At 48.7% G+C, this 25,318-nt stretch overlaps 1 protein-coding gene across 1 annotated transcript in view; it reads left to right on the top strand.

Annotated features, from left to right (window-relative positions):
- The window catches only part of LOC115083417 (caltractin-like), a 49,663-nt gene that overhangs the window by 2,139 nt on the left and 22,206 nt on the right, over positions 1-25,318 (top strand). Inside the window, exon 2 of the mRNA XM_029587259.1 lies at positions 9,098-9,253. Coding sequence (XP_029443119.1) covers positions 9,098-9,253 — 156 coding nt within the window. The remainder of the gene's footprint in view (positions 1-9,097; positions 9,254-25,318) is intronic.

Raw genomic sequence — 25,318 nt, 5'->3', positions numbered from 1 at the left:
CAGGGAATCAATTTCTGAGGGAGGGGCTTTGTGAGCGGTGCTTCCCCGACGGGGAAGGCACTTTGCAGTCCTCCGGTGCGATTTCGGACCTGCCTCCTCAGCCCGGGCGGCGCAGGCCGGCCACGATGCCGCCTTTGGCGGGAACGGCGGCCATTTTAGGGGGACAGCGTGAGACGGACTCGCTCCCAGATGCAGACAGGATTGGTTGCACTGGCTCTCAACAGACTTTGCCCCCGGCGGGGGGTTTGCCTGACCGGGGCTCTCAGGACGGTCCCGTCCCCCCCCCCCCCCCCCCCCCAGGGATTCTAATCAGCTCTCCGTTTTTCTCACCTGATTTTATTCTGGCAATGCACATGGCCTATTTGCAGGGTATGGGAGCGCAGGCGCCGAATCCCCTGGGGGCCCCTCCCCCCCAAGGTTCCTAAACTTGCTGTTGGTCTCACCGCCTCGCCCGTTACGCCTGGATCCCTGCCGGGTCCCTCTCCCGTGCCACCCAGGTGTACCATGGGGGCGGCTTCGCCGGTGAGAGACGACTCCCCGGAGGCACATCCGGATGGACATTTGGAGGGGGACGACCCTCGAGCCCTACGGATTTTTCAAAAAGAAGAGCTGGATGAACTCATCCACCATATTATTCAGGAGCTGGACCTCGACCCACCTCCAGATCCGCCGATCCCTGTGGCTCCTGCCGTCGCCACCTCTTCTCGCAAAGGGGATCCAGTACTTGCCGCCCTCCGTCCTAGGGCAAGGGCTTTCCCTATCCATGAGTCCTTCCTACAGCTTCTCACTAGGGAGTGGGACACTCCCGAGGCGTCCTTGAGTCACACGCGCCATGGAAAAGCTATACCCGCTCCCTGAGGATTTTTTGGATCTTATCAAGGTGCCCAAGGTGGATTCAGCGGTGTCGGCAGTGACCAAGAGGACGACCATTCCGGTCACGGGTGGAACAGCCCTGCGGGATACGCAGGACCGTAAACTAGAAACCTTCCTCAAGAGGGTCTTCGAAGTCTCCGCCCTAGGTATGCGGGCCGTGATGTGCAGTTCGCTCGCGCAAAGGGCCAGCTTACTCTGGGTACAGCAGCTTTTCACCTCTCAGGAGTTGCCCCCTGAAGAGGCCGCCCAGGCGGATCGTCTGGAATCTGCCATAGCATACAGGGCGGACGCCTTGTATGATCTCTTTCGTGTAATGGCGCAGTCCATGGTTTCGGTTGTAGCAGCCCGACGGCTCTTGTGGCTTCGCAACTGGGCGGCGGATGCTTCCTCCAAGTCGAGCCTTGGCTCCCTCCCCTTTTGGGGGAAGTTTTTATTTGGAGAAGCCCTGGATCTGTCATCAAGTCACTGGGGGAAAATTCGGTGCATCGGCTGCCGGAGGATAGACAGCGTTCCTTCAGGTCATTTTCTTCCGGTAGAACCAGGGCCAGGGCACAGCGACGTTATAGGTCTTACCGGCAATCCGGTTCCCGGATACAGCCGACAAGATCCCAGCCTTGGTCTCGTTCCTTTCGTGGGCGGAGGCCCGCGAGAGAGGGTCCAGGGCAGGGAATTCCGCCCACAAAGTCATCCCAATGATGCCAAAGGAGCCCACTTCTCACCTCCCCGGATCGGGGGCTGCCTCATGGACTTCTACGAGGAGTGGGCAGTTTTCTCCACGGACCAGTGGGTGCTGGACACCATAAGAGACGGTTACGCCTTGGAGTTTGTCCGCCCCCCGAGGGACCGGTTCATCTTCTCCCCCTGCGATTCGGATCTCAAGAGGATAGCGGTTCAACAAACACTAGACCGACTGCAGGAAATAGGGGCCATCGTTCCCATCCCCTTCGAGGTGGGCTTCGGCCACTATTCCATTTACTTCATCGTTCCCAAAAAGGACGGTTCCTTTCGGCCCATCCTGGACTTGAAGAAGGTAAACAAGGCCCTCAGGGTCAGCCGGTTCCGCATGGAGACTCTTCGATCAGTGATTGCCGCAGTGCACGAGGGAGAATTCCTCGCTTCACTGGATCTCTCTGAAGCATACTTGCACGTTCCCATCCTGCCGGCTCACCGGCGGTATCTTCGCTTCAAGATTCTCTCTCAACACTTTCAGTTCAAGGCGCTTCCCTTCGGTTTGGCGACCGCACCTCGGACCTTCACAAAGATCATGGTAGTGGTGGCGGCGGCCCTCCGCAAGGAGGGTATCCTAGTACATCCGTACCTAGACGACTGGCTGATTCGAGCGAAGTCCTTCTAACATGGTCAGACCTCAGTGGCCAGAGTAGTACAATTCCTACGCTCTCTGGGCTGGGTGGTGAACCTTCCAAAGAGTTCCCTTGTGCCCTCGCAACACCTGGATTTCTTAGGCGCAAACCCTGAGGGAGCACGTGTCTCGGTTTTTGGCTTTGGAAGAACCAACCGCCTGGAATTATCTGCAGCTCCTGGGAGTAATGGCCTCCACCATCGACATGGTACCCTGGGCGTGTGCACACCTGCGTCCACTGCAGGCGTCCCTGCTATCCCGTTGGAAACCAGTCTCCCAAGAGTATCAGGTGATCCTGCCGCTTCCACCATTAACCAGGAAAAGCCTGGATTGGTGGCTTGTCCCCTCGCATCTGGCTCGGGGAGTCTTGCTCGAGGTTCCCAATTGGGTGGTGGTGACCACTGATGCCAGCCTCGCGGGATGGGGCGCCGTCTGCGAAAGAAGCGCCACGCAGGGGACTTGGACGCCAGAGGAGGCAAAGTGGCCGATCAGTCGCCTGGAAACAAGAGCCGTGCGTTTCGCTCTTCAGCGTTTTCTTCCCCTGGTGCGACACAGAGAGGTGAGGATCCTCTCGGACAACGCCACCACCGTGTCCTACATCAGTCGTCAAGGGGGGACATGAAGCAAGCATGTCTCCCTCGAGTCAACTCCCCTGATGGAGTGGGCGGAGAGCAATCTCGTCCGGATAGCGGCCTCTCACATCGCCGGGGTGGACAACGTTCAGGAGGACTTCCTGAGTCGTCAACAGCTAGACCCCAGCGAGTGGGCTCTCTCCGAGGCAATGCATCTCATCGTCCGTCGTTGGGGGACTCCACGCCTCGATCTCATGGCGACCTTTCTCAACGCCAAGGCTCCACGCTTCTTCAGCCGCAGAAGAGAGCGCGGCGCGGAGGGGGTGGATGCCCTCGCCCTTCCATGGCCGACGGATCAACTGCGCTATGTGTTTCCTCCTTGGCCTCTGGTCGGCAAGGTTCTCCGCAGGTTGGAACATCATCGAGGGACTGTAATTCTCGTAGCCCCGGAATGGCCCCGTCGGCCATGGTTCGCAGATCTACTTCAGATGACGGTGGACGGCCCACTTCGCCTGTCCCATCTTCTGCGTCAGGGGCCGGTATTTTTCGAGCAGGCAGAACTCTTCTGTCTTGCGGCCTGGCTTTTGAACGGCGCCGTCTCCGCCACAGAGGTTACCCGGAGACAGTGATCTCAACGATGCTTCGTTCCCGCAAGCCTTCGACCTCTGTCGCTTACGTTCGAGTTTGGAAGGTCTTCGAAGCCTGGTGCTCCGACCGCGGGGTCCAAACCATGGAGGCGACTGTCCCGCTGATCCTTCATTTCCTACAGGATGGTCTGGATAAGGGTCTCGCCTATAATTCGCTCCGGGTTCAGGTGGTGGCCTTGAATGTCTTGGTACAGAAGGACTGCTCTCTACCCCTTCAGCCGGATATCGCACGTTTTCTGAAGGGTGCCAAACACCTACGGCCACCGGTCGGGGATCCTTTCCCTTCTTGGAGCCTCAACTTGGTGCTGCGAACGCTATCGGGCCCTCCTTTTGAACCCCTGAGGGGGTCCTCCCTCAAGGACCTGACCCTCAAGACGGTTTTCCTGGTAGCCATCTCTTCTGCTCGCCGGATCTCAGAGCTCCAAGCCTTGTCCTGCCGGGACCCTTATCTGTGTTTCTCCGACTCCGGGGTTTCCCTTCGTACGGTGCCATCCTTCCTACCAAAGGTGGTCTCGGCCTTCCACGTCAATCAAACGGTGGAGCTTCCAGCGTTCGCTCCAGAGGAACCCCAGTCTCTCCGGCTCCTGGACGTCAAGCGTGTGCTGCTCCGTTACCTGGAGGTTACCAATGACTTCCGGGTATCCGATCATTTGTTTGTCCTCTGGTCAGGACCGAGGAGAGGTTCTCAGGCATCCAAGACGACTATTGCGCGCTGGATAAAGGACGCCTTCTCATCGGCTTACATTGCGGAGGGGCGGGTGCCGCCTCGCAGCGTGTCGGCTCATTCCACGTGATCCCAAGTGGCGTCCTGGGCGGAATCTCGCTCCGTTTCCTCCCAGGAAATCTGCCGTGCGGCGACGTGGAAGTCGTTGCACACTTTTTCCAGACATTACAGACTACACCTGGCGCCTCAGTACACGGGTTCTTTTGGCGATCAAGTTCTCCGAGCAGGTCTCTCAAGACCCTACACGGTTTAGGGAAGCTTGGGTACATCCCACTGTCTGGACTGATCCAGGTACGTACAGGGAAAAGAAAATTATTCCTTACCTGCTAATTTTCTTTCCTGTAGTACCATGGATCAGTCCAAACGCCCGCCACTAGGGGTTTCATTAGGTCCTGCTCAGATTCTTCCAGGTAACTTTCATTCTGTTTGTCTCTGATTATTGTTACTGTTCACAGCTCCTCACAAGTTGACTGTTGGTGGTCCCGTTGACCGTTTGTTTACTTATATCTTTCTCTGTTCCTTTTTGGGGACGGATCTGGATCCAAAATGTTGTGTTTTGCTTTTGGGCTTTGCTATGCGTAATACTGAGCTCCAGCAGAGGGTGCACTACTCTATATATGCTGACGCTCTCAAACTCTGTTCTGACTCCATCTGCTGGTCGGGGGATATAACCCACACTCTGGACTGATCCATGGTACTACAGGAACGAAAATTAGCAGGTAAGGAATAATTTTCTTTTTCAGAGCTCTATGCTTAATGCATGGAGGGTTGAACCTACAGCCCCAGGTATTCAAGGTTAGGGGATTCTGCAGTGGTATCACAGGTTCTTCTCTCCTTCCTTTTGCTTCCAAACTACTTGAATGGGCTATTCACTGCGGTTGTCTTCACTTTCTTTCATCTCAAGTCATTCTTGATCCACTTCAGTCTGGTTTTTTGCCCTCTACACATTCTACTGAAACAACTCTTGTCAAAGTCTCCAATGACCCATATATGGCTAAAACTAAAAGTCTTTACTAATTCCTTATCTTCCTTGACCTGAATGTTTCTTTTGACATTGTTGATCACCACCAATGCCTTGATAATCTATCTTGTCCTTTCTTGGTTCTCTTCTTACCTCTTCCATTGCAGTTTGAGTGTGCCCTCTAGTGGATCCTCCTCCATTGCTATCCCATTATCAATTGGTGCACCTCATGACTCTGTCCAGGGCCCTATCCTTTTCTCTCTAAATTAATTTTCTTAGTTTTCTCCTCTCATTGCTTTTAATACTATCTTTATACAAATATGAACAGAAATAAACAACTGGTTTATTTCCCTTTTCCCGTCGATAGCAGGGCTGAATTAGCCATGCTGTCATGGGAACTGTCCATCAGGCCCAGGAGGCGGAGCTTTCTAAGTGATGTCAGAGCTTTGCTCTGAGGCTGTGCGTGGCTTTCCGCGCTGCTAACGACTCTCCTCAGTCTGTTTTTCCACGAGTGGGATCGAACGCGGAGCTTCAGACATCCTCAGCTCATCTTTGTTTTCAGGGAAGTGCAGCTCAGGAAAACAGAAATATGAAAGATCACGGTAGGAAGGATGCTCCCCGACCCTCAGGGTTCAAACCCTGCCTCTGCAGGAAGGTCATGTCCATCACAGATGGACATGACCGCTGTTACAGATGTCTGGGCCCAGACCACCTGCTAGAGTCGTGCCCTCATTGCGGTCGGATGTCCCCGAGGGCGCGACGCTAGAGAAGGGAAAAAATGGAGCACCTTCAACCCCCGAGGACCGGCTCCTATGCCCCGCCATCGGAAGCCCACTCTTCCCCGGGGCCCGCCATGACTGCGCTGCCCCCACAGCATCGGTTGGCCTCGATGGAGCCTCCTACTTTGAAGGACCGAATGATAGGTAAAACTCCGGCCTCCTGAAGTCAGGATCCCTCCCGTGACAAGAGCAGACGCCGGGCAGAGTCGCATGCGCTGGGGATTACTATCATTCACCAGACCTTCAATTCCAGCAGTCTTACTGCCTAGCCATACTGTAATATCCCTAATATTAGTGGGTGTTGATCCAATAGCAGCCCTTATTTGAGTTATAGGTAATGTGGCAATTAAAGCCAGTGCCGCAGCATGTCTGACAGCGGCTGCACCTTCTATAGACCTCAGTATGTCTCATATAATGCTTCTCATTAATGCTATTTCAGTTCTACACTGGTTAGCATTTAAATTAGCCACTTCAACAGCTGTAGCCAGAGAGTATCCTTCTGAAATAGGATCTCCTGGCATCCAAGGTTCTCTAGCAATCGGTCCGTGCCTGTTAATTGAGGCAGGAATTTCTAATGCTCCGCCAAGCCAGCCTGACATTGTTAGTGCCGTAGCAGTAATAATTATAGAATCATGTCTATTTACTTCTCTATCTACTACTCTCCAAGTAGGTATTTGTAGTTGGATAGGGGGCTGCTGAACAGTATCATGGGTACGTAATTCAGTAGTTAAATACCACTCGCCTGTACCCAATCCCCTATGCTGAATTCTAAAAGTAACATTTTCTTGATCACCTAAAACTGGATAACCTTGTGCAGAGATTTCCAGTTGAAATGCTGGCCGACTCCTGAATTGTTGAGCCATTATTTAGGGCTTAACTCTACCCTTTACTAGGTACCTAGGTGTTTAAGAAAAAAAGCACCTTTTACATTTTCTTTGAGTATTGAGTGATCCCATCTGGGGTGCCAAACTGTCTCAGTCCTTGTTTGATAAGTATTTCTAAGGGGCGTGACATTAGTAAGGCTTGCCCTTAAAGGTTACTCTCCTGACCTTAGAAACCCATGTCACATAAGTTAACACATTAGAGCTCCTAAGAGTTAATGCATTTATTGAACTCAGTTAATTATTGAGATCAAAACCATTCAAATGTATCCCGTCAAAGACATATTCTCAAAAGAATATAATTTTTATTTTACATTTTAATTAAATCAGATCAAGTTATATGATACAACAATGAAATTCAAAATGATTGCTTACGAAAGAGAGAACCTTCTTTTTGCCAAAGCCTCGGGTGTACTGTGATCAGAATAGGACAGCAGCAGCCCCGAATGTCTGGAACATATCGTCTATGTACCCTCCAAGCTGTGGTTTTTTTAACAGTTTATAGTTAAGCCCAAGATCATTAACTTAGCAATCTTTTAACCTCGTAAGATACTGGACCCTAAATGTACAAGAAAATATAGCTATAAAATACATCAGATACACTACGTCAAGACACCTGTGTCCTTTGATCTAGTATAGTAATTCTATCTAACTGGCAAAAGAGCACACAATTTCCTCTAATTTTAAAATTTATTTATTTATTTAATATCTTTTATATACCGACGAACGTTGGGAACATCTCGTCAGTTTACAGAGAACAGAACTTAGCAACAGGCTTTACAATTATCACATGATTATAAGAGGAACAGTAGTTATAATAATTATAATAACAATAACATATAAATAAGAGGGTGGATTATACAAGTAATAATTAACTAGGTGGGATACAGGATAGGGGTTACCTAAAAAGGAGGGGGGGGGGGGCAGGGAGGTTCTGATAATTTGGGATGGACATCAACATTTGTAGGACGTAGATATTTGTATTTACAATTATTGTCAAGGGATATATACACGTTTGTGAGTAAAATGTTCTTATTTACAATCTGCTGTCCTGATAAATTGGCTTTACGGGATGCATGGTGGGTGGCTGCTTGTTAAGTAAAGTGGGAAGGAGGTGGGATGGAAGGGGGGGAGAGAGGGGAGGGGAGGTTAGAGAATGGTAAGGGGGGTGCTGGTAAATGTGTGAATGTTAAGTGTATGAGTGTCTGAAGTACCAGGTCTTCAGGTTTTGCCTGAATATTTTTGGGCAGGTTTCTTGGCGGAGGGAAGTGGGTAGTTTGTTCCAGAGCAACGGACCTGCTAGGGAGAGGGCTCTTTCGTTTGTGGTGCGGAGTTTAGTAAGCTTCGGTGAGGGGGTGTGTAGTGTGGCTAGATATTGTTTTGTGGTGGGTCTGTTACTGTTGTGAAAGGAGAAATGTTCTTTGAACCAGTGCATGTTCTTGTTGTGAAGGGATTTGTGTATGTATCAAGCGTGTAATACTTCTGATGTTTAAATATGTGTCAATGAATGCAATACCAAGATACAGTAAACATATATTCTTCTTAGGTGCAAAAGGTTATAAGGAATTATCTATTTATCTAGGTCTGGTGTGTTTGTGAAGAAATGTCTGGGAACTCTTCCATGCCTGGGACATAAATCACTCTTAAAATGCTGGCTGGGTTCCCAAACCTAACAACTGCACATCAAATGTTGAGAGAGAACAGTTTTCAGAAAAAAAAAAGTTAAAGCTTGATCTAGGAATAAAATGACACTAAAACAGCTGTGCTGCACTAGTCGTTTTTAGATCAAAATGATTCACAATTGGATCAGAGATGATTGCTTTTCATACCTCTATTTTGAAGATACAGGGGACCATGTCAGTATTTTGACTGCAGTGTATCAGATAAGTTTAGAATGAAGCTTATACTATGGTGTGGGTCTGCTGCATATGCACAGCTCAAGACAAACCACATGAATATAGAGTACACAAGCTGCTTCACTTCTGAAAAGTAAAACACTGCTCCTTTACTGGGCTTCTACTGAAGCAAGGAATAACATGAAATAAATTATCTCTCTCTTGGGGGGGGGGGGCTATGTACTGAGTGTGTTACGCATGGAAACAAAATGGCCAGTTCGTACATTTGGCCCTGTATCAGGTGGATTATTAAATAATAAAATCCAAATTTGAATCTTGAAAAATAATTTTAATGCAGCATAATGTTGGTTTTACCATACTCTGCATACACTGACAAAGTCAAAGGCTTTGTTGTCAAAACCTAGGGTTGGCTGACTTTGCTAAAAGACTCTTGTTTTTCTTCAGGCTTCTAATTACAGAAAACCAGGCCTGGGCATGGCCCAGCGCAAGAAAACAGGAGTGAAACCGGAACTGAGTGAGGAACAGAAGCAGGAAGTCCGGGATGCATTTGATCTGTTCGATACCGATGGCTCTGGAACCATTGATGTCAAAGAACTAAAGGTAGGCGGCTATCTCATCAATTTATAACTGGCAAATGCCTGTCATGCCCTATGGGACTCTGATGCTCCAACTTAGGCTTTAACTCTTTTGGGGTCAGGGACATTGTCTTTATATAGCACTGTGGGCAATTACATCATTTAGATGATAAACGTTCTCCAGGACAAGCAGGATGGAAGATCTCACCTATACGTGACATCGTCATATGGAGCCTGGCACGGAAAACATGTCAAACATGTCCCCACGCTCTCTTCTTTTCCACGGAACCTCGTGGTTGGGTGAGCCTTTTTTTTTTTTCATAACTTTTTCTAAGTTCTTTGAAGTGATTTTTTTTTTTCAATTTTTTTTTGGTTTTCCTTGTGCAGTTAAGACAGGGTCCTCCTGGTTCTTCCATTAGTGTCCTAGATAGGTTTTTCAACGTTTTAAAGTACATTTTATTTTTGTTGTGGATACCCCTGGCGGCAGTGCGCTCAGTGCCTGCCAGCTGTTGACAGCCGCATCCATCAGTTTTGATCTTCTTTGTTTCGCAACATGTCCACATCAGGTTTTAAGTGGTCCCCAGGCTGCAAGGACCTTGTCTAGCATGGACTTCCATGGTAGATGTGTTCTCTGCCTTGGGGCATCACATGACATCCGGGATTGCAGCAGTGCACCAAGATGACCCTGAAAGGACACAAGATCCAGTTCTATAAGATGGAGCAGCTCTTCAGGCCAGAAAAGACCAAGCCGTCAGCATCGGCATCGAAGGACCTCTGAGCTGCACTGATGGACACCAAGCTGGATATCGGTGAGACCACCGGGTCTGTCGAGGTCGTCAATTGCTAGAGACGCCAGAGACAGTCCATCTTCTGATTCCTCCAGGTTGAGGAAGTAGTGTTCTTGCCCTCAGCACCGGGAAAGAACTGATCTGAGCATTGGCATTGGACTCTGTTGATACATGGTGACAGGCACGGGATGTGCCAGCTTTTGCTGTGATGCCCCTGGAGTTGACTCCATGGCGAGGAGAGTAGATCCTCCATCCATTGGGGGGGGGGTGGGGTATGGCACAGCCTTCACCGGTCTGATGCCTGCCACCGATCCTCCTCTTTCAGTTTCGAAGAAATCTGGTTGCATCTCCTGGGTTCCAGCTTGTCTTGGCATCTGCAATTTTCAAGGAGGAACTGGAGATGTGCGTGCAGCAGTCTTTGGAGAGTATGATGCATGGCATCAGCAATGGAACACCAATGACACCAGAACCAGCTGAGCATGTTACCAACCCTGTTCTCAGTGTTCGTTCCTGGTGCAGCATCGATGCCCTGCAGGACACTGCCACTGCCACCAACCGATCTGGTGCTGATCCCTGGTTCCTCATCCCGGTACTAGGGAAGTCATTGGGGCTCAGGCCAAAATGGCCAGTAGAACTGGTGCCTTCACCTCTACCTGAGGGCTGAGCGCCCAGGGGCCCGTCACCACACTTGACAGCAGAGACAAGGGCACCTATGACCCCTCTTGGGGGGATGATTCCTCCAGTGGTTCTGACTGTGCTTCGAATGGTCTCTCCTCAGACTCATTTCCTCCAAAAGAGCAAGGAAGTTGCCACTGGAAGACATCTTTTGTCCAGTTGATGGCAGAGACCATCATATTTCAGTGCAGACTGACTAGGATACCAGGCACAAAATGTAGACATCCTTCAGTATATAGAGCTTCCCAAGGAGATCATGGAAGTCCCAGTGCAGAGATCCTTGTGGAGTTATATAATAATATAAGACTTGCCATACTGGGTCAGACCAAGGGTCCATCAAGCCCAGTATCCTGTTTCCAACAGTGGCCAATCCAAGTCATAAGTACTTGGCAAGTAACCAAACATTAAATAGATCCCAAGTTACTATTCCTTATTGATTGATAGCCGTTTATGGACTTCTCCTCTAGGAACGTATCCAAACCTTTTTTAAACCCAGTTACACTGTCTTAACTACATCCTCTGGCAAGGAATTCCAGAGCTTAATTATGTGTTTGAGTGAAAAAGAATTTTCTCCAATTTGTTTTAAATTAGCTACTTGCTAACTTCATGGAGCGGCCCACTAGTCCTTTTTCTTTTTGTCTGAGAGAGTAAATAACCTATTTATATTTACCTGTTCAAGTCCTTTCATGATTTTGTAGACCTCTTATCATATCCCCCCTCAGCTGTCTCTTTTCCAAGCTGAACAGCCCTGATCTCTTTAGCCTTTCCTCATAGGGGAGTCGTTCCATCCCCTTTATCATTTAGGTCACCCTTCTTTGTACTTTCTCCAGTGCTACTATATCAGTGTTTGCAAACAAAGAATTCTATTGTGTTTCTCACACTTTTGCAACAATATGTTGGTGCACTTATCTTCATCTCCACTATAGTAACTACTAGGGTGCAGAGTTTGTGGGCACGTATAGGGAGCATCAAATTGGAATTCCAGAGATGATGGGAAGCTTTGGTGGCTTGTAGACGGGACTAACATCCGCTGCTGGATAACACAGGCAAGAACCTCTGGACTACCACTCTTGACCACGATGTCTCTGGATGCAGCTATGTTTTCACCTACTATACTATCTTTAATCAAAATAATAAGAGAAACTATCTCCCTGTGACCGCCAATCTTCTGCGGACTTAAATGTGACCCTGGGTGTGTGCTGAAGATGTGGGAACACTCCCTTATGGTGCATTAACAGGAAGTTGTCCATAAAGCTCTCAGATTCAACAAATGTCAGCTGCTCCACCAATTTGTGGTTGTTGAATCTGCTCTCAAGAAAGCCAAGTGCTCTCAGGCCAGTTCTTTAGTGCCCCTGGGGAAGGATCAGAGAGCTGTGGATGCTTTTGTGGAAAAAGGTGTCCCAGGGTGCTATGCTCATTGCCTGCATATTGGCCTACCAGCTCTACATGAGCAAGTACAAGCGTGATATCCAGTCGCTGGTGCATAAGGTTCTGGACTGCAGGAAGCATGGGGTCTGTTTGACCTACAATGTTTTTGAAATGGCATAGAGGGTCTATGAGGCAGGAACTGGTGCTGGCAGACCTGCATTGTTGCCAGCCTCAGATCTCAGACCAGAGGTGCAAGAATGACTCACTGACGTGCCATGTATGGGGGAGAATCTCTTCAGAGAGAAAGTGAAAGATGCAGTGGCCCAGATTAGAGATTACCCTGTGACACTCCAACAGCTCTCCACTGGCACTCAGGATCCACCCTCCTCAGCCAGGAGATCATCGAGGTTTGGGCCTAGGAAGTCCTTCCACCTGAAGAGGAACTATCCTCTGCACCCTCGCTCCCGTTAGTAATACCAGGGCCCTCAGAGCCACCCCAGCCCAGGCAGCAGAGGACCCTGAAAGCCCAGGCAGCACCTCAGTCAACTCTGGGGAGAGGGCTTTGACTGCATAATAGGGATCAAAGCCTGGTCAGCTGTATCCAGAGCGATGGAGGCCCAGGGTAATCTTGGACCAGTGGATTCTATCCATCTTTCGCATGGGGTACAAATTAAACCTAAATTGCCCCCAAGCCCATTTTGAGGCCCGGTAGTGGTACTGGTAATGGAGCTCTCCTACCTTTTAACAGCCAGAGTGGTGGAGCCTATCCCACCAGGGCAAAGAAGACAGGGATTTTACTCCCGGTACTTCCCCGATACAGAAGAAAATGAGGACTCCATCCCATCCTAGACCTAAGGACCTTGAACAAGGTCATTAAAAGAGAAAAGTTCAAGATGATTTCCCTGGGCACTCTGATCCCCCTTCTTGCAAAAAAAAATCTAAAAAATGCCTGCACTCACGTAGAGATCTTCCTAGATCACCGGAGGTATCTCCAATTCGTGGTGAAACACCAGCATTTCCAGTAATGTGTTCTGCCATTTGGGCTGATGCAAGCCCCCACATGTCTTCACGAACTGCTGAGCTTTGGTGGCAGTGCACCTTTTCAGAGTGGAAGTTTGTTCTCTCATATCTGGACGATTGGTCAAGATTGGTCAAGAGTATCTCTCAAGCAGGGGCTGAAGAGTCTATATGCTCGACCATCCAGGTGCTGGATTTACTAAGGTTTGTTGTCAACTACTCCAAGTCCCATCTCATTCCATCAGCACAAGTGGACTTCATCAGAGCCCTGGTGGCGGGACATGTAGAATATAGAACGGGGGGTGTCCTTTCAAAGTTCCCCCCCCCCCCCCCCAAATTGTCCTTACTATAAATGCGTCCACCCTGGGCTGGGGAGCTCATAAGGATGGACTCAGCTCATGGTTTATGATAGTCAGGAACATCTCTGCTAAATCAATTTCCTGGAGCTCTGGATGATCAGGTATGTGTTGAAGGCTTTCAGAGATCAGCTATCCAACAAAATTGTGATGATACAGACTGACAGTCAACTGGCCATTTGGTATATTGTCAAATAGGGAAGCATGGGATCATACCATATGTGTCAGGAAATGGTCCAGATATGGTCATGGGCCTTCTCTCAGGGGATAATGCTTAGGGCCATGTATCTGGCCAGAATAGAGAATGTGTTAGCGGACAGACTAAATCATGCCTTCAGACCCCATGAATGGTCTCTGGAGCAAGAGGTCACGAACCGGATCTTCCGCCTCTGGGGAAGCCTGACATGGATCTCTTTGTAGCACTTTGGAACAGGAAGGTTCCTCAGTTCTGTTCCCTGTACAGGACACATGACAAACCAGCCTCAGATGCCTTCACCTTTCATTGGGTTGAGAGTCGTCTGTGTGCATAACCTCCAGCTCCAGTGGTAACAAAGACTCTCTTGAAGCTTCGCGAGGACTTGAAGCTTTGTGAGGACAAAGGAGCTATGATCCTCATAGCACCCTCATTGGCCGAGACAGGTTTTATTTCCACTCCTCTGAGAGATGTCCATCCAGAAACCAATCAGGCTGGGAACTACCCCAGATCTCATCACCCAGGATTGAGGCAGATTACACCATCCCAACTGTAGGCCCTGTTGTTTTCAGAATGCATATTGAGAGATTGATTTTGCAAGCACTCTAAAGATATGTCTCGGGTCCTAATGGCTTCCAGAAAGCCTTCCACTAGAAAGTCCTTCAGACTGAAGTGGAGAAGGTTTTCCGTATGGTGTGAGCAGGAGGCCTTAGATCCTCTCTCTTTCTCCCCACAAAAACTGCTTGACTACCTTCTACACCTTTCAAAAGCTGATTTGAAGACTAACTCTATTAGAGTTGATCTGTGTCTTGCGACCTCAACATGGTGTTGGCTCAGTTGATGAAAACTCTTTTTGAGCCACTACGCTCTCGTGACGTGAGGTTCTGACCTGGAAGGTCATATTTATGGTGGCAATTACTTCAGCATGCAGGATCAGCGAGTTCCAGGCCTTAGTGACTTATCTATCCATCTTACACTAAGTTGTTTTCATTACAGGGTGGACCTACGTATGTACCCTAAGTTCCTGCCTAAGGTGGTGTCGAGCTTTCATCTTAACTGGTCCATCATCTTGCCAACAAATTTTCACAAGCCCTATTCACACCACGGCAAACAAGCCCTGAATAGTTTGGATTGCAAAAGAACCTTTGCCTTTTATCGGGAGCTGACGGAAGCCCATAGACAGTCCATCCAACTTTTTGATTCTTTTGATCAGAACAGATTGGAGATTACTGTTGCCAAGCAGACTCTCTCGAATTGGCTAGCAGACTGCATCACCTTCAGTTATGTCCAGGCAGGACTGCATCTTGGAGGCCATGTCAAGGCTTATTTTGTTCAAGCCATGGCAGCATCAGTGATTCACTTGTGAGCAGTCCCCATGGAGAAGATCTGAAGGGGTGCAACGTGGATTTCCATCCAATCATTTCTATCACATTACTGTCTGGATGGGAATGGCTGACGGGATAGTAGGTTTCACCAATCTGTCCTTCAGAACTTATTTGAGGTATAGAACCCAACTCTTTCTCTCCTAGGCCTGTATTTTTTTTCTTTGTTTTGTTTTCTCTCAGGACAAGCAGGATGGTAGTCCTCACACATGGGTGACGACAGGATGGAGCCCAATCACGGAAGACTTTTGTCAAAGTTTCTAGAACTTTGACTGGCACCACCTGAGCATACCCTGCATCCAGCAGGGGTCCCCCTTCAGTCTCTCTTTTTTTTTTTTTTTTTTTTCCCATGCAGCTTTAGCCACGTGGAGTGAAGAGCTCTCACGGATTACTGACAGGGATTATTTTCAGATTTTTCAAAGTTTTTCTCACTCCATCCAGGGTCCCCCTGTCCACCATCAATACTGCGGCCGTAAGGTAAGCTTTACCTCGATTTTCGGTCGGTTACCGACTGTTCCAGGGTTTAGGCCCGACGGTCACGGACCGCGCTGAGGCCTAAATTTTCGACGGCAGTAATGGCGACGGGTTTTCGTAGGTGCCCCAACTGTCCTCGTACAATGTCCATCACAGACCCTCACCAGGTTTGTGTGCTCTGGTTGGGCCCTACGCATGACGTGGACACATGTACCAACTGTGCCCAAATGACCCCTAAGGGGCGTCGAGCCAGGTTATAAAAGATGGCTTTGCTGTTTCATACGAAACAGCTCCCTCCATCTAATGCCTCCAAGTCATCGACACCGTCACCTGCCAAGTCTCGTCATCGATCGGACACTGATGACTCTCGATCGACATCGAAGACTTCAGCTTCTAGGTCCTTGGCACCAGGCACGGGCAAGACCGCGCATCGAGACAAGCATCGGCATCGAAAGACCTAGCCGCCTGACCCAGGCGCACCGGTAGCCTCGACTTCAACATCGACCGAGCCACCAAAGAAGAAAACCTGTGCCGAGAAGCCCCCAACCTCCTCTGGGCTGGGTACACGGAGGCATTCCCCCGCCTTCGGTGGGGGCGGCAGCCGAGACTCCACATATTCCTGTGGACCCTCCAGCAATGCCTATTCAGCCTCCCACTCCGGAACTGGTCTTAACAACACCAGCTTTCCATGAGGAATTGAACCAGATGGTTCAAGAGGCAGTGGTGCAGGCCCTCAATGGACTTCCGGCTACATCGATGCCAATTCTGATCCCGGCTCCGGATCAATGCTCGCACCATTACTTGACCGACTGGATGTCCTTATTGGTGCTCTGTCATTGGCACCGGTGAATACACCGATTTATCACAATCCATCGACGCCCATCCATCTCCCCTCAGAGGAGGAGGGAACATTGATGCCGGATCCGATTCCAGGGCCTTCTGGAGTAATTCAACCGAGGCGTCCACCGAGGTCACAGAGTCCTTCGGTGCCCCCTCTGCCTCTGATACCGCATCGACCTTTACCGATGCTACCGATGCTTCCTCAGATACCTTCGGTGCCCCAACTTCCTTCGGCCGGAGAAGGCCATTTTTTACCATCTGGAGGCTGGTTGGATGCTGGGGATCAACCCTACCAGCCGTGGACCGATGATTCCTCAGACTCCCAGGACTCCAGGGATATCCCATCTGAACCTTCTCCTCCAGAGGAGAGGCGAAAATCCCCGCCGGAAGACCTCTCCTTCATAATGTTTATCAAGGAGATGGCTGAGACCATTCCATGAAGCATCCAGACATAAAATGCTAGAAGCCCTTCAGTTTATAGATGCACCTAAGGAGGTAATGTCCATTACGGTTCATGAGGTCCTCCTTGACTTTCTTCAGCGCAACTGGGAGCACCCAGGGATGGTCCCATCTGTCAGCCGTAAGTCTGATACTTATTTAGTCCAATCAGCACCTGGCTTCCAGAAGACTCAACTGGCCCACCATTCAGTGGTGGTCGAATCTGCCCAGAAGAAGGCCAGAAGACCATGGCCTCATTCTTCTGCGCCCCCTGGGAAGGAGCAGAAATTCCTCGATGCTTTTGGTCGTAGAGTCTTTCACGGTTCTATGCTAATTTCCCATATTGCGGCCTACCAACTATATATGACGCAATACAACAGGAATCTATTTAAGCAGTTGCAAGAGTTTTCTGATTCCCTTCTGGACCAGTTCCAGGGCCAGCTCAATTCGATTCTCAAAGGCCTTGATGCTGGCAAGCATGAAGTGCGGGCCACTTATGACATCTTTGACACTGCTTCCAGGGTGTCAGCAGCTGGGATAAGTGCCAGGAGGTGAGCATGGCTGAAATCCTCTGATCTGCGCCTAGAAGTTCAGGAGCGGTTAGTGGACCTGCCCTGCACGGGAGATAATCTATTCGGCGAGAAGATTCAGGAGACTGTTGCACAGCTCAAGGATCATAATGAGACTTTACGTCAACTCTCTGCTGAGCACACGGATTTCCCTCCACTTCTAAACAGCCGTTCAGAAGGAAGGCAAAAAGATCCACCTTCAAAGCACGTAGATACAACACTCTTCCAGCTCGGTCTCGTCCAACCAAACTATATCAGAAGGCTCAACCTCGCCAGGCCCGGCCTCAGAAGACACAGCCACCTCCACAACCTGGTCCTTCTTTGGGATTTTGACTCCCCATTAGAGAGCAATTGTTGACTTTACACCTTTGTCATCTCTGCCGGTAGGCAGCTGTCTCTGCCACTTCACTAGCACGTGGCGCACTATCATCACGGATCAGTGGGTCCTGTTGGTCGTAGCTCAAGTTTACCATCTAAACTTCCTCTCGGTACTTTCTTTCTCAGGGGAGAAAGACTGATAGATCACGCATATCCAGCACAGCTTTCTGCTTCAACGGCAGGGGAGAAAGTCTCATAGTTAATGTTCAATGCATATCCAGCATAACTCTCTGCTTCTACGGCAGGGGAGAAAGACTGATACTTCACACATATCCAGCATAGCTCTCTGCTTCAATGGCAGGGGAGCAAGTCTGATATGTCACTTTCAATGCATATTCAGCATAACTCTCTGCTTCAGCGGCAGTGGGAATGAAGAAAAGTGGATCTATATACAGACAACAACCAACAGGTCTGAATTATTTAGTCTGGGTAAACAAATAAGCATGGGTATAGCTTGCTTATTGCGGCGGTTACTATCCCTAACTAATTAAGCTAGATAATTCACTTAGAGGCAGTTCCAACACTGCTCTCTACATTAATGGTGGGGGTGGAAGGGAAATAGAATCTAAAGGTTACTAAGAGCCAAGAGTAACAGATAAGTATGAGAAAAAAAAAAGTGCAAAACTTGCTGGGCAGACTGGATGGGCCGTTTTGTCTTCTTCTGCCGTCGTTTCTATGTAAGTACCTTCGGACACTCCACCTCGTTCGGGGTGGAGTTCCACCGACCACTCGCCACTTCTAAAGGAGGAAATAAGATCCCTCCTACAAGCCAATGCCATAGAACCAGTTCCCCCCCTCTACAAAGGGGAAAGGACTTCTACTCCCAGTATTTCCTAATACCAAAAAATAGGGAGGCATTCGTCCAATCTTAGATCTTCATGCTCTAAAAAAGCATCTACGAAATGAAAAGTTCCGTATGGTAACCTTAGGCTCTATACTCCCTCTTCTTCAACAGGGAGATTGGCTTTGCTCTCTAGATCTACAAGATGCATATATGCATATAGCAATAACCCCATCTCACAGACAATACCTTCGGTTCCTCGTCGGAAGCCAGCACTTCCAGTACCGAGTGCTTCTGTTCGGTCTGCATCGGCACTTCATGTCTTCATGAAATGCCTGGCAGTAGAAGCAGCATATTTGAGGCGTCTAGGCACTCATGTCTATTGTTATCTGGACAACTGGTTACTGAGGGCCCCGTCCACGGATGCAGTTCTTCACTCCCTCCATCTCACTTTGCGACTACTACTGTCATTGGGATTTCTAGTCAGTCATCAAAAGTCCAATCTGACTCCATCTCAACTCCTCTCCTTCATTGGAACGGATCTCAGCACTATACAAGTAAAAGCTTTTCTTCCAAGGGACCGTGCGCATACTCTTGCAATACTTGCAAACACTATATAAACTCGCCGAACCACAACGGCTCGTCGTCTTCTCATCTTGTTGGGCCACATGGAGTCCTCAGTCCATGTTACACCAATGGCTCGTCTTGCCATGAGAGTGGCGCAGTGGACATTAAAGTCCCAGTGGCCTCGGGCCCACCATCCAATGTCCAATATTGTCCATGTCACCGGGCAACTTCGTCTCTCATAAGAAATTGCTATGCTGGGTCAGACCAAGGGTCCATCAAGCCCAGCATCCTGTTTCCAACAGAGGCCAAACCAGGGCACAAGAACCTGGCAATTACCCAAACATCAAGAAGATACCATGCTACTGATGCAATTAATAGCAGTGGCTATTCCCTAAGTAAACTTGATTAATAGCCATTAATAGACTTCTCCTCCAAGAACTTATCCAAATCTTTTTTGAACCCAGCTACACTAACTGCACTAACCACATCCTCTGGCAACAAATTCCAGAGCTTAATCATGCGTTGAGTGAAAGAATTTTCTCCGATTAGTCTTAAATGTGCTACTTGCTAACTTCATGGAATGCCCCCTAGTCCTTCTATTATCTGAAAGTGTAAATAACCGATTCGCATCTACTCGTTCAAGACCTCTCATGATCTTAATGACCTCTATCATATCCCCCCTCAGCTGTCTCTTCTCCAAGCTGAACAACCCTAACCTCTTCAGCCTTTTCCTCTTAGGGGAGCTGTTCCATCCCCTTTATCATTTTGGTTGCCTTTCTCTGTATCTTCTTCATCGCAACTATATCTTTTTTGAGATGCGGCGACCAGAATTGTACACAGTATTCAAGGTGTGCTCTCACCATGGAGCGATACAGAGGCATTATGACATTTTCCGTTTTATTAACCATTCCCTTCCTAATAATTCCTAACATTCTCGCTAGCTTGGTGGATCCAGGAGTCCAATCTGGTCAGAGGACTACCTTTCCAATCTCCAGAACCCCAGATAACACTGACAACTGATGCTTCCACTCTAGGCTGTGGAGCCCATGTCAACAACCTACAAACTCAGGGAACCTAGTCTGCAGCAGAATCACAACATCAGATACATTTTCTGGAGCTCAGGGCAATAAGGTGTGCCCTTACAGCCTTCAAGGATTGCCTCTCCAACAAGACCTTGTACACACTAACGAACTACAAAATTAAAGCAGGACGCTTAGGTCAAAAGAACACCTGTGGCGCCGCCAACCCACCCCCCAACACAAAACAGTGTATAAACAATCACTGTACAGCTACCGTCAAGCCACCATCAATGCCAAAAGGGACTTTCCAAGCTCAAAAATTCACGACCTACAATTCAACGCCAATGCCCTCTTTTCTTACGCGCAGACCTCACAAAGTCCCCCCACCCCACCACCCACGAAGAACACTCCAAGGATAGATGCGAGGAGCTTGCTAAATACTTCCAACAATAAATAACCAGCATCCTCCTACGCTTCCCCCACAACCACCTCCTCCACACCAATCACAGAAAGCACCAGCATCAGATCCTTTGACCTCACATCAATCCTTGAAATTGAGTCCATCCTCAAAAAGATGAAACCGGCCACACATTTCGCAGACGCAATCCCCTCCAAAATCCTCCTCACCATTCCCACCACCATCGCCAAACCCTTGGCTGATATCATCAATTGCTCTCTCACCTTCGGCAAGTCCCAGATCCCCTCAAACTAGCCGTTGTGAAGCCTCTCCTTAAAAAACCCTCCATGGATCCCTCTGATCCTGCAAGTTACCGGCCCATCTCCAACCTTCCCTTCCTTGCAAAAGTCCTCGAGAAAGTAGTCAATACCCAGCTCACCGACTACCTCAAGGAACACAACCTCCTGCACCCATCACAATTTGGATTCCAGAAAGGCCGAAACACCGAGAATCTCCTTTTAGCTATCACTGACCCATACTTATTGGTTTAGACCAAGGAAACTCTTTCCTACTTGCCTTACTGGATATATCGGCAGGCCTTTGACACTGTCAATCATCATATCCTTCTCGCCCGCTTGGCAGAGATAGGCATTGCCGACACAGCACTAGACTGGTTCGCCTCTTACCTTACAAACAGAGAATACCTTATAAAACTTGATAACTTTGAATCTGCTCTCGTGCCCCTCATGCAAGGCGTCCCCCAGGATCTTCCCTATCCTCCACCCTATTCAATATCTACTTCCTCCCCTCTGCAACCTACTCTCGGACCTAGGCCTGGACTTTTCTTATATGCTGACGATGTGCAAATTCTCATCCCCATCCAAAAACGCTCAATGAAACCATCCTTTTCTGGGAATCCTGCCTAGTCAGCATCAACTCCCTATTAGCCAATCTACACCTTGCACTTAATGCAACCAAAACCGAATTACTCCTCATATCCAAGCAAACCTGAACACGCCTCCCTCCTCCACATCCCCCCTTTCCACCATTACCCATGCCCTACCCTCCTCCGTAAGAGACCTGGGAGTCACCCTCGACCAACAACCTCAACTTCAAGCCACACATCAAGTCCCTGCTTAAAGCGGGTTTCTACAAAACTCCAGATCCTTAAAAAGCTCAGACCACTACTCCATACACAAGACTTCCGTTTAGTCTTGCAGTCCACCATATTTTCCAAAGTGGACTACTGCAAACGCCCTGTTGCTAGGCCTCCCATACCCACCATCAAACCGCTACAAACATTACAGAACGCCATGGCAAGATTCCTAACTAACACACGCAAAAGAGAGCATATTACAACCCATTCTTGTAGATCTGCATTGGCTGCCCATCCATTTCCGCACCCAATATAAAACTTTAACCATACTTCACAACATTCTCTACAAAAGCAACTCTGCCTGGCTTAAGGAAATGCCCCACTTTCACATTTCCCATCGCCCCACAAGATCCACTCTTGCAGGCACCCTTCACACCCCCCCCCCCCCTCAAGACAGCACACCTCTCCACCACCAGGGAAAGAGCTTTCACCATCGCAGGCCCTGCCCTCTGGAACTCCCTCCCCACACACCTCCGTCTTGAGCCATCCCTGCCCAATTTCAAAAAAGGCATCAAGACCTGGCTTTTCAGACAAGCCTACCCTGAAACCAACCCCCCGTAGTCAATCCCCCGCCTCCCCCCCCACCTACCACAATACTTGTACGCTTCCATGGATCCCCCTCCAGCATGCTACCTAATAGCTTGCCATAAGCCAATTGTATCTTTCACCCTGTTGTAAATAAGTTATATTGTATAACCTGTTCTAAACTTTCACACCTCTGCAGTCATTCAGCTGTAAATATCTCCCCCTATAAATACCTCCTCCACATTTTTAGTTTCTCTCCTCTACTTTCTCAGCTTCTATACATTCCTCCTATCTATCCCCCCCCACTCCCGCCCCTCTTTTCGCACCTGCTCCCTTACTCTCTCCCTTTTTTTTGTAATTTTCCTCCTTTCTCAAGTTTTATTGTGATGTGCCACACGAACACCGGTATATTAAAAGCTGTTAAATAAATAAATAAAATAAGACAATCCTAGTCCAAACAGACAACCAGGTAGCGATGTGGTACATCAACAAGCAGGAGGAACCGGCTCTTACCTGCTATGTCAGGAAGTAGCACAAATCTGGGCTTCAGCTCTCTCTCATTCCATGCTACTGAGAGCAACCTACCTGTCGGGCGTGGACAATGTCTTAGACAAACTCAGTCGCACGTTTCATCCCCTCGAGTGGTCCTTGAACCCCACGATGGCAGAGAACATATTCAAAAAGTGGGGGTATCAGAGTATAGACCTCTTTGCGTCGATACACAACTGCAAAGTAGAGAACTTCTGCTCACTACATCAGTCACAAAAGATCACCAAGAGAAGCCTTCGCCCTCTCATGGGCAACGGGTCTACTGTATGCCTATTCCCCACTTCCACTCATAAGCAAGACTCTCGTGAAGTTACGACGGGACAAGGGCTTCATGATTCTCATAGCCCCTTACTGGCCGTGTCAGATGTGGTTTCCCATCCTTTGCGACCTCTCAGTTCGTCCACAAATTCGCCTAGGCACCGTGGTCTCTGATATCACAGAACAATGGACAGCTGCGTCATCCGAACCTCCACGCCCTGTCACTGACAGCCTGGATGTTGAAAGGCTAATATTACAACCACTCAATCTCTCGGACCCGGTATCCCATATCCTGGTAGCTTCACGAAAGCCTTCTACAAGGAAATCTTATCGTTCCAAATGGAAAAGGTTTTCCTTATGGTGCACATCAGAGGACATAGATCCCTTTACCTGCCCCACTACAAAGTTCCTAGACTACCTCTGGCACCTCTCAGAATCTGGTCTACAAACTTCCTCCATTAGAGTTCATGTCAGTGCGTTAGCCGCTTTCCATAAAGGTATAGGGGATGTCTTGATCTCAATACAACCCTTGGTGGCTCGCTTTATGAGGGGTTTGTTACACCTCAAGCCCCCTTTGCGTCCTCCAGCCCCTAGTTGGGACCTCAGTGTGGTATTAGCACAGCTCATGAAACCTCCGTTTGAGCCTCTGCACTCCTGCGAGCTGCGTTACCTCACTTGGAAAGTGCTCTTCCTTCTTGCTATAACATCCGCTGAAAGGGTCAGTGAGCTATGGGCGCTGGTAACATACCCACCTTACACCAATTTTCTCCATGATCGTGTGGTGCTTCGCACTCATCCAAAATTTTTACCAAAGGTTGTCTCTGAATTTCATTTAAATCAATCTGTTATCCTACCTACTTTCTTTCCAAGGCCCCACTCTCATCCAGGTGAGCGGGCTCTGCATTCCTTGGATTGGAAGTGTGCGCTAGCCTTTTATTTGGATCGCACTGCAGTTCATAGTAAGTCCACCCGGCTGTTTGTCTCTTTTTGGATAAAACTAAACTTGGAATCCCGGTGGGCAAACAGACCCTGTCCTCTTGGCTGGCGGACTGTATTTCTTTCTGCTACCAGCAAGCAGGTCTTCCACTCCAAGGACGCGTGAAAGTGCACTCTATTCGAGCAATGGCAACGTCGGTAGCGCACCTTCATTCTTTTTTTTTTTGTTTGACAATTTTATTGATGCTAACAATTGCACAATACAACAACAGGAATAAAGTGTATATACCAAAAATGGTTACATCACGATTTTTCTTCCCTTTAAACCCCCCCTCCCACCCTTCCCCTATAACGTCCCTTGTAACTGACCACAAAACAACATTTATTGCTTAATACAAAATACAAAATTCGTGTGGTCATTACCAGCACGCTCAGTAGTTACTTGTCCAGACCCCGGTTCATGTAGAGCTGCATAAATGTATACATGTCAGAAAGAAGTCAGCGCAACAAGAGTGAGTAGGAACAAGCACCCGAGCCCAGGTAACAGAAGCCCCAGACCTTGCATCATCAAGTAGAGGGATGTAAACAGGTCCCATATACAATGTCCCTTATACACAGAAATCCCGTTATGTTTGGGAGAGTGTTGTCCAGGATGCTCTCCACTGCAGGTAAGGCGTCCAAATACAATAGAAAGCTTTTAACCGTTTATGCTTTTCTGCGGTAAGCTTATTCAGGGGGTAGCGCACCTTCATTCTGTACCTCTTGCTGACATCTGCAGGGCTGCTACATGGAGTTCTCCCCATACTTTTGCAGCTTATTATTGCCTGGACAAGGCTGGCAGACAAGATTCAACCTTTGGCCACTCTATTCTGCGCAATTTATTCTCAGCTTAATACCCAACTTCCTTCCAACAGCCCGCTGGGAATTTCAGGCTGCCCTCTTAACCAAACCCACCCCTGTTGTTGTGCCTGTTGCACGTCTTTAGGTGCTTTTGGTACATTACTCGGGCATCCTCAGCTCGCTATTTACCCATATGTGAGGACTACCATCCTGCTTGTCCTGTGAGAAAACAGAGTTGCTTACCTGTAACAGGTGTTCTCCCATGACAGCAGGATGGTAGTCCTCACAGAACCCACCCGCCACCCCGCGGAGTTTGGTACGCTTGCAATTTATTTTATTTTTCGCACATGCTTTTTACTACAAACGAGACTGAAGGGAGACCCCTGCTGGCTGCAGGGTTAGTGCCATGCTGGGCATGCCCAATCACGGAACACTTTGACAAAAGTGTTCCGTGATTGGGCTCCATCCTGATGATGTCACCCATATGTGAGGACTAACCTGCTGTCCTGTGAGAACACCTGTTACAGGTAAGCAACTCTGCTTTTTTAAAGCTGTCCCCCCCCCCCTCCCTTGTTACCAGAAAA

The sequence above is a fragment of the Rhinatrema bivittatum genome, chromosome 1 (assembly GCF_901001135.1).
Source record: "Rhinatrema bivittatum chromosome 1, aRhiBiv1.1, whole genome shotgun sequence".
Classification (NCBI taxonomy): domain Eukaryota; kingdom Metazoa; phylum Chordata; class Amphibia; order Gymnophiona; family Rhinatrematidae; genus Rhinatrema; species Rhinatrema bivittatum.
This window is presented reverse-complemented; position numbering and strand designations above follow the sequence as displayed.